This window comes from Sciurus carolinensis, chromosome 11 (genome assembly GCF_902686445.1).
Source record: "Sciurus carolinensis chromosome 11, mSciCar1.2, whole genome shotgun sequence".
Taxonomy (NCBI): domain Eukaryota; kingdom Metazoa; phylum Chordata; class Mammalia; order Rodentia; family Sciuridae; genus Sciurus; species Sciurus carolinensis.
In genome coordinates this window covers 27108945-27119258 of record NC_062223.1, presented here as the reverse complement: position 1 = coordinate 27119258, position 10314 = coordinate 27108945, and the positions used below count along the sequence as shown (strand labels likewise).

General features: G+C 38.5%; 1 protein-coding gene across 1 annotated transcript; it reads left to right on the top strand.

The window, feature by feature from the left end:
- Window positions 1-2767: 2767 nt before the first annotated feature.
- LOC124960130 (olfactory receptor 4X2-like) lies at window positions 2768-3697 on the top strand. The gene has a single exon (XM_047518693.1). The coding sequence runs from the start codon at window positions 2768-2770 to the stop codon at window positions 3695-3697; it is 930 nt and encodes a 309-aa protein (XP_047374649.1).
- The last annotated feature ends 6617 nt before the right edge of the window (window positions 3698-10314 follow it).

Here is a 10314-nt window from a genome sequence, read left to right as displayed (position 1 = left end):
CTTGTGCTGTGGAGGATGTGTCACACTCCCCTGGGTCTCCCCAATTCATGTCAGCAGCACCTCCCTCACCAGCCAGCTTGGACAACAGCCAATGGCTCCTCACAGTACCCAGTGTCCTCTGGGGTAAAATCACCCCTGGCTGGGAACCACCCCTCTATACCTCTTCCACACCACAGGCTTTGAGAGGTGCCATTTCAGTTTCCCTAAGCTTGGACTTGCCCTCTTAAATATTGTTCATTTTATTACAAATCACAAGATTAAGCTCCTGATGAGCAGGTGGTATCATTGCCTGTGAACAGCTCCATTCAGGTGAGTGCTCTCTGAGCACTGGGTGAATTTAATTTGTTCACATTTCTCATTGATTCTTTTTTTTTCCCCTAAAAGACCTGTGAGGTCCTCCTTCCCCTGAGATCTTCTGCCTGATTAGGAAGGGGAAAAGGTATAGATCCATGGAGACCTCCTCTCACCTGATCATACCTTCTCCCTAGGTGTCCCTTAAGCACTATGGACTTAAGGCTGATCTGTCAGCATTCTTAGTTCTGTGGGGGAACTGAACTAAGAGGTGAGTTGACTTTGCTCCTATTTTTAAGTGTCAGGTAGATCTGAGACTCTGATGCCTCAGTCTCCCACATTCCCAAGACTATGGCTGCAAGTGGAACAGATTCCCCATCTTGGGTCTCCTGGCAAGCAGGAGTTCTGGTCCTAGATTGGCCTAATGCTTCTCCATTGGCTAACTGGCAGCTTGCATGAGCCCAGGGCTGTTCTTAGGGAGGAATTTGCATCCCTATCTTCAGAATAGGTTGCTGAGGTGAGAAGAGCAAAGTCACAGAAACACTGGTGTCAGTTTTGCTTTGTGAACATGAACTTCTTTGGTAAGTGATGATTGATTTCACTCTTAAAGCAAAGGAAATAGGACTTAGATTCATGATGTTTTACAAAGTTCTTCCATGTGGGTGTGAGGGCAGCCCTGTGCTGCCTCCAGGATTCAGAATGGAGAAGGTGTGGTCTTGGACCTTGGGGGCCTTTGTTGTTACAATGTTTACTGAAAATTTATGATGTAGCAAATACCATGCTAAGAAGGCCAGGGAAGACACACATCCACTGTCACTCACCCCGGTGACACTCACTGAGTGCTATTAGGTGGTAGTCACATGAGCAAGCAGTGGAGATGGAGTAGTGAGAAGATGTGGCCTCTCCTCAGGAGTCTCAGATCACAGCAGGGCAGGTGGGCATATAAAATAATATAATCCAGTGTGAAGTCCTGTTATTCCAAAATTCCCTGAGGGAAAGAGGGCCACTGGCTGTGAGACCCTCTGTTCTCACAACATGGATTTTCTAACTGAAAGGGATTCAAGGCAGCACACAGGATGGCAACTTAATATCCTGGAATGGTACGAGGAGTGGGATTCATGGTGTCTTGGTATGATTTGCATGTTATAGTTTGGACCTTGAGTCTCAGAGAGATTAAAGAACTTGTTAGATATCACATAGACAGTATTTGAAAAAACCGTCACATGAACCCAGGTGTCCAGAATGTTGGCAGTGCTTTCTTTCCTGAATGACTTGGTAGAATTTCCCAGTGATCTATGAAGTGGGTGATGGACCTTGCCTTCTCTTGTTTCTGTAGTTGTAAGTTCTCTCCGTGAGCCCCCTCAGCCTCCTCGTGGTCTTTAACAACCTTAGCCTGTATTCAAGCATTGCAGAAAAACTCTGTGGTATGAGTGCAAGTTGTCTGGCTCCCAGGCTCCGGTGTCCTGGAGTCTCCCTGAATGAGAGCACGCTGACCTCAGTTAGCTTGAACAAAGTCCAGCATGGAGCAGCATAGTCTGAAAATCAGTCATTGATTAGTCTGGGTGATGATGATATGTTGAAAGACTAGGATGTGAAGAAGGATGAGTCAGAAAATGAGTGGGCACAGGCTGGGGAGCTTTCTTGTCACTGGCTACATATGATTGGAAGAAATGAAAATGCTGGTAAAGAGGAGAATTGTGCATGGATTGAATGGAACTTTAGAAAGCAAGAAGGTCACATAGTGACAAAAACATAGAGCAGAAGAATTAGGAGAGGAGCAGAAATAAGAGCTCAGACAAAGCCTTAGGGTCCTCCTGAGATTGCTAATTTCAGGGAGGTACATCACAGGACATCTCTTCTGAAGCCTCTGAAGGGCACGTGGACAGGTTGAGAACACTGTTTTGGAAACCAATTTTAGGAAACAAGCAAAGAGAAGAATGATATAGGAAAGCTTCAGTTAAAGGATAACTGAAAATATTCAAAGGCAGTAGAAAGATCTATTATATAGTCACAGAAACACTCTCCTGGCTGCCCTACATTGTTCAATGAGGGGATTTACTGATTTTTAATAGTTCTCCCTTCCTCTGCTCTGTTTCCATTAGTTCAACTTCTGAATACAAAATGATTTTACTTTCCAAGTGACAAGTATATTTGGTGAATCCCCATATTTTGTAGAATAAAACCCATAATCCTAATAGTTCTTCATAAACTGAAATGAGTCTCTCCATAATTTTGTTTGTTGTTATTCTTTCCTTTATTCTAGCCACTTGCCATGATGCACTTACAGTCGTTGTCTGGATTCTTGAAATGTTCTTCCCCTTCTATACATCACTAACTCTCCCACATCTTTCAAATCCTAGCTCACAAACATCTCAAATAGGTGAGTGTCTCCGTGTAACTCACTTACTTTATGAAGAAGTCTTTTGTATCATTTCAGGTCACACCACCCAAATAGCTGCCTCTGGGTGGTGATCTCATGGCTAATACATACAATGTGACCCAATTCATCTTCCTGGGACTGTCTCCCAGTCAGGAGGTGCAGAGAGTTTGCTTTGTGATATTTCTGCTCTTGTACATGGCGATCGTGCTGGGGAACTTCCTCATTGTGCTCACTGTCATGACCAGCAGAAGTCTGGGATCCCCCATGTACTTCTTCCTCAGCTACCTATCCTTTGTGGAGATCTGCTACTCCTCTACTATGGCCCCTAAACTCATCTCAGATCTACTGGTTGAAAGGAAAACCATATCTTGGTGGGGCTGCATGACACAGCTTTTCTTCATGCACTTCTTTGGGGGCACTGAGATGTCACTACTCACGGTGATGGCCTATGACCACTATGTGGCAATCTGCAAGCCCCTCAACTACACCACCATCATGAACCAGCAGGTGTGTATGGTCCTGGTGGGAATGGCATGGGTAGGAGGCTTCATGCATTCCTTGGCCCAGATCCTTCTCATCTTCCAACTGCCCTTCTGTGGCCCCAATGTGATTAACCACTATTTCTGTGATGTGCTTCCCCTACTTGAACTTTCCTGCTCAGACACCTTCTTCATTGGTCTGCTGATCGTTGCTAATGGGGGGACCTTGAATGTGATCAGTCTTTCGGTCCTTTTGACATCCTATGTGGTCATCCTGCTTCATCTGAGAACTCGGAGCTCTGAGGGGCGGCGCAAAGCCCTCTCCACCTGTGGATCCCACATCACTGTGGTTATGTTGTTCTTTGTACCCTGTGTCTTCATTTATCTGAGACCTTCCACCACTCTGCCTGCAGACAAGATGGTAGCCGTGTTCTACACAGTGATAACCCCACTCCTCAACCCTGTCATCTACTCCCTGAGAAATTCTGAAGTGAAGAAGTCCATGAAGAGACTGTGGACCAGGACGGTGAAACTAGATGAGAAATAGAGGCTGAGCCTTGGTACTGTTCTTGTATTTAGAGTGATACTGAGTCCAAACTGAAGGGGCATAATAGGTGGAAGGAAATTTCACTGGATATATTTGTGGTATTCTATCTTTTGTCCAGCTTCAAAAATTTCATTTTAATTGTGTGTAATTCCTTATGGATATTCCATAACCTAACTAGACATTTTAAGTTGTTTCTAATGTTTTTACTACTATTTATGATATTGTGGTAAATATTCTTGAGTAGAAATATGTACCTCTATTTCTGCTTTTCATTTAGTCTCATTTACTATAGTGAATTACTGTGTAATAGATTATAAAGACATTGTAATAGATCATAAAGACATTTGTGTTAAATTGAATCACCTACCTTTTGAAAGTGCTCTTAAGAATATGCCATTAAATATGTTCATTGAGAAATAAAATTTTAAATACTGACTCTCCCATCAAGTTAGTTATTAATTTCAAGTGGATAAAAATATAACTTCACAGCCCCTTTTCACCATTTCCCAAGGTTAATATCACCAGGAGTGGGGTCAGTCAATGCCATGTGCCTCCTGATGTGATTCACTGGTGGCACACGCATCATTAATGTAGTACTTCTGCCCCAAACACATAACCTTAGTGTAATCATGAAAAAAGGAATAAGGGAAACCCAAACTAAAGAGTATTCTATAAAATTACTTCCCTTCACCCTTCAAACATGTGAAGAAAAAGGTTGAATTGTTGCGGTTTAAACATTGATGACAACTGAATGCAAGGTAGGATATTGGATCAGGTCCTGTATTAGATAAAGGATGTTACTGGGGAAAAACTCTGTAAATGAATTGATATAATTGTATAAATATTAACTGGTTGATTTTTAAAATTATGTTTTGCTTATGTCAGAGAATGTCCTGGGCTGTTGGATGCCTCATTTATTATCTAGAGATAAGAGGGCATCTTGTTGGTAGGTTTCAAAAAGGTTAGAGAAAATATTGTTATTTTTATTGCATATATTTAAGGTATTCTACATGCTGTTTTGATATACATATATGGAGTAAAATGATTTGTATATTGTGAAGTGCATTAATATATCCATCACTTCCAATGTTAGCATTTTTTGTGACAAGTTTACCTAAAATTTACTCTCTAAGCAAATTTCAATATAAAATATAACAGTGTAAGATATAGTTCCCATGCTGTTCATTAGATCTGGAGATAGATTTATCTTTTAGAGCTACAAATTTGTATTCTCTGACCTACTTCTCCTTATTTCCATTGTATGAGAAAAATTTTCTCTATCCCTTTGACCATGTATCTTTATTTTTTGGGAATGAATGATAATGAAAATGTGGAAAAATACTAACATTTGGGGAATTTGGATTAAGAGGAAACAAGCATTCTTTCTACTTTTCAACATTTCTGTAAGTCAAATTATTTTATAATACAAGTTTAAAATGTTTTGCAAATTAGGGGGACATCTTATTGTATCATTTGCATTCTTTGATTTTTTTGTGTGTGAAGATAGGTGTTCTCATGTTTGGTCTGGAGTCTTATTTACAAAATTTTCAATGTTTTTAAACTTATAGCTTTATAAAGTGTAATTCCATATTCTATTGATTTATTCCTTGAGTTTTGCATTTATACTATCTTATGCCACTACTTAAATTCATATTTGACCTTAAAATTACTTAAAATTTTAATTGGTGCCCTGGTAATATACTCATAAGGTTGGAAGAATAAGTAAATGCACAGGTACATAAGTGCAAAGTTTCTTTCTATTCTTTTCCCCACTCTTCCTTTCCTTGTCCTACTATTCTTAGTTTCCTGTATTTTTTTTTCAGAGATTCTTTGAGCAAATGCATGTAGAACAGGGGGTTTCTCATTTATCTCCACCTTTTATGTGAATAATAACATGCTATGTAAAGAGATACAAAACTTGCTTTCTTGATTTAACAGTGTATATTGTAGATTTTTTCCTACATTGATACTAGGAAAACTTTCTCATTTTTTCTTATAGTTTCATGGTATTCACTGAGTGGGTATGCCATCATTTACTTAAGCCATCTTCTATTGATGTAATAGGTGATTAATAATTAAAAAAATAGGTGATGTAATGTTAAGAGGAGAAGTGACAAGATTATGAGAGTTGTAGCCTCATTAGTGGGTTAATCCATTTTATGGATTAACAATTTCAGTGGACTAAAGGGTGGCAACAATAAGTGCCTGTGGCGTGGCTGAAAGGAATAAGTCACTTGGGGCTGAACCATATCTGTCTCTGGTTCTTTTTACCCCTCTGTCTCTGTCTCTTCCTGTTTGCCCTTGGGGAACAATTTTTCTCTGCCATGCCCTTCTGCCATGATGATCTGCCTTATCTTGGGCTCAGGGCAATGTAATGAGTGAGCTGACCATGGACTGAGACCTCTGAAACCATGAGCTCAAAATAAATTTTCCTTCTCTAAGTTCTTGTCAGGCACTTACACCCCAGCGTGAAAAACTGACTAATAGAGTCTGAAAAATGTATAGGCTTTGGCAAATGGAAAAGGAAGGTGAAGTCATCTCAGGTAGAATAAGCAGCATCTTTTCAGGAATTGATAATGGTCATCCAGGGGTATGTGTAGTGGAGACTCCAAGAGAAATGAAGATTTCCTGGGTCCTTACAACCACTGCTTGCCTACATTCTGAGCAAGGGTCTTTAGGAGAAAGGGAAAAATCTTCAAGGCCTATAGCACACAGGATGCTCCATCACTCTCCAGGGAGGCTGCATGCATTTCACCTGATCCTCAGAAAAGTTGGGTGGGTGCAGCACATGCTCAAGGCAATTCTGTGGAATTCCCAGATTGGCAGGGCCAATTTTGTGGTACACTTTAAATTGTTCACAGTGATGTGAGAGAGAGAGTGGAGTGACATGGAGATTCTGAGAGGTGAAACAACAGCATAGACCCAGACTCTGATCTCCCTTCACCAAAAAATACTAACAAGCACTGAAAGAAACAAACGTGCCATGGTCAACTAAAATAAGGGCCGTGGTTCTGGAATAAAGACACATAGACAGTATTGCCCTCTCCTTTATCCTCCAATTGTGGCAGTAAGTATTGTATGACATCCTGCAATGTTTACTTCTAGATAAGGTAAAATTTTTCCTTTTCATGAACAAATTTGACTTCATCTCTCCCTATTGATAAGTACAATTTATGCCATTTTGATATTGCATCTTTTTATCAAGTTTGCACACTGTGAGAGGGCCCAATTCTATCTTTCGTGTCAACATGTCAAAAGAACTGAAAAGGCTCCAGGGACTTTTCTGGTGACCATGATCACATGGCTATGGTCCTAGATGCCGAGAGTCAGTCAGAGAATTGAAAAATTTAAAGATACTCTTGTCCAAATTGGAAGAAAGAAACAGATTTGTACTCTCATGCCCAAATATGCCCTAATAATTCCTGTGGATGGTCTCCTTTTACACGAAATATAAGTTTTTGTCATGAAGAATGTTGAAGAAAGGTAGAAGGAAGGAGGAAAGGAGGGAAGGAAAAGTGTTTTGAACCTACAAAGCATTTGTTGCGATGGTCTCTGTTTAGGAGGGTAGGTGGATAGAATGGATAACTCTACATTCTCTACCACAGTTGGGTAATCATTACACATTGTATACGGGGATTCAAATACCACACTGTACCCCATAAATATATAAGATAACTATGGATGGAGGGAGGAAAGAGGGGAAGAAGGCAAGAAAGTGATTTTAGCCTACACAATATTTGTCAAAATAGTCTCCTTTTCATTTATGTTTGGTTTGGTTTCCAGTTACTGAAACCCAACAGTTATTATATATCAAGATCCATCAAGTTCCATGACCTACCTAAACTGAATCATGAGGTCATACATTATTTAAAAAGAACAATTTCAAGTAATGATATAGAAAACACCATCAAACCCTACCAATTAAGGAAAGTTCAGGACCAGACAGAGTCTTAGCAGAGTCAAGACCTTAAAAGAATTAACACCCATACTCCTCAAATTATTCCATGAAATAGAAAAGGAGGGAACCCTTCCAAACTCATTCTATGAAGTTAGTTTCACCCTGATACCAAAATCAGATAAAGACACATCAAGGAAAGAAAACTTCACACCAATTTCCCTGATGAACATAGATGCAAAAATTCTCAATTAAATTCTGGCAAATAGCATACAAAAACTTATTAAAAAGATAGTGCACCATGATCAAATGGGGTTCATCCCAGGGATGCAAGGTTGGTTCAACAAACAGAAATCAATAAACATAATTCATCATATCAACAGACTGAAAAACAAGAATCATATGATTATTTCAATAGATACAGAAAAGCATTTGACAAGATACAGTACCCATTCTTATTCAAAACAATAGAAAAACTAGGGATTGTAGAACTTACCTCAATATTGTAAAGGCTATCTATGCTAAGTCCAAGGCCAACATCATTCTAAATGGAGAAAAATTGAAAGCATTCACTCTAACAACTGGAACAAGACAAACATGTTCTCTTTCACCACTTTTATTCAACATTGTCCTTGAAACTCTAGCCAGAGTAATTAAACAGAAGAAAGAAATAAAAGGTATACAAATAGGTAAAGAAGGACTCAAACTATCAGTATTTGCTGATGACATGACATGATTCTATATTTAGAAGATCCAAAAAATTCCACCAAAATATTCTAGAATAAATGAATTCAGTAAAGTTGCAGAATATAAAATCAGTACCCATAAATAAAACACATTAATCAGTAATGAATCCATGGAAAGAGAAATTGAGAAAACTACACCATTCACAGTAGCCTCAAAAAAATTAAATAAAATACTTGGGAATCAATCTAACAAAAGAGGTAAAAGGCCTCTACAATGAAAACTACAGAACACTAAAGAAAGAATACGAAGAAGACGTTAGAAGATGGAAAGATCTCCCATGTTCTTGGAGAGACAAAATTAATATTGTCAAAATGGTTATACTACCAAAAGCACTATACAGATTTAATGAAATTCCTATTAAAACTCTAATGACATTCTTCATAGAACTAGAAAAAGCAATCATAAAATTCATTTGGAAAAATAAGAGACCCAGAATAGCCAAAGCAATCCTTAGCAAGAAGAGTGAAGCAGGAGGCATCACAACACCTGAACTGAAACTATACTACAGAGCTATAGTAATAAAACAGCATGGTATTGGCACCAAAACAGACATGTAGACTAATGTTACAGAATAGAAGACACAGAGACAAACCCACATAAATACAGTTCTCTCATGTTAGACAAAGCTGCCAAAACATTCACTGGAAAAAAGATAGCCTCTACAACAAATGGTGCTGGGAAAAATGGAAAGCTGCATGTAACAAAATAAAATTGAACCTTTATCTATTACCCTGCATGAAACTCAACTCAAGTCAAAGACTTAGGCACTAGAACAGAGACAGTGGGACTACTAGAAGAAAATGTAGGCCCAAATCTTCACCATTCAGCCTAGGATCTGACTTCCTTAACAAAGAGAAGTCCCTACTGTGCAAGAAGTTCCCTAAAGTACAAGAAATTAAATCAAGAATCAATAAATGGTATGAATTCAAACTAAAAAACTTTTTATCAGCAAAAGAAAAAATAATATGAAGAGAGAGTCTACAGATTGGGAGAAAATCTTTACCACATGCACCTCAGATAAAGCATTAATCTCTGGGATATATAAAGAACTCAAAAAACTTAACACCAAAAGCACAAATAACCCAGTCAATAAATGGGCTAAGGAACTGAATAGACACTTCACAGAAGAAATACAATCAATCAACAGATATATGAAAAAATTCATCATCTATAGCAATTAGAGAAATGCAAATCAAAACTACTCGAAAATTTCATCTCACTCCAATCAGAATGACAATTTTCAAGAGTACAAGCAATAATAAGTGTTGGCAAGGATGTGGGAAAAAAGGTACACTCATACTATACTAGTGGGACTGCATATTGGTGCAATCACTCTAGAAAGCAGTATGGAGATTCCTCATAAAACTTGGAATGGAAACACCATTTGACCCATCCATCTCACTCATAGGTTTATTCCCAAAGGACTTAAAATCAACATACTACAGTGATGTAGCCACATCAATGTTTATAGCAACTCAACTCAAAATAGCTAAACTATGGAACCAATCTGGGTGTCTTACAACGGATGATTGGATGAAGAAAATGTGATATCATATATGTATATATATATCTCACATTGTCTTCATCTATATATACACACACATATATATATGGTGAAATATTACTCAGTGTTAAGGAATAATGAAATTATGACTTTTGCAAGTAAATGGATGGAGCTGGAGAATATCATGCTAAGTGAATAAAGCCAATCTCAAAAATCCAAAGGTGGAATATTTTCTCTGACATGTGGATGCTAATTCACAAAAAGAGGGTGGCGCTAGGGAAGAATAGAGTTAATTTAGATTAGGTAGAGGGGAGTGAAGGGAAGGGAGAGGGTATGGGGGTAGGAAGGATTGTAGAGTGAAAAAGGCATTATTACTTCATGTACACATATGACTGTATGACTGGTGTGATCCTACAATATGTATAATCAGAAAAATGAGAAATTATACTCCATTTATGCATGATTTACCAA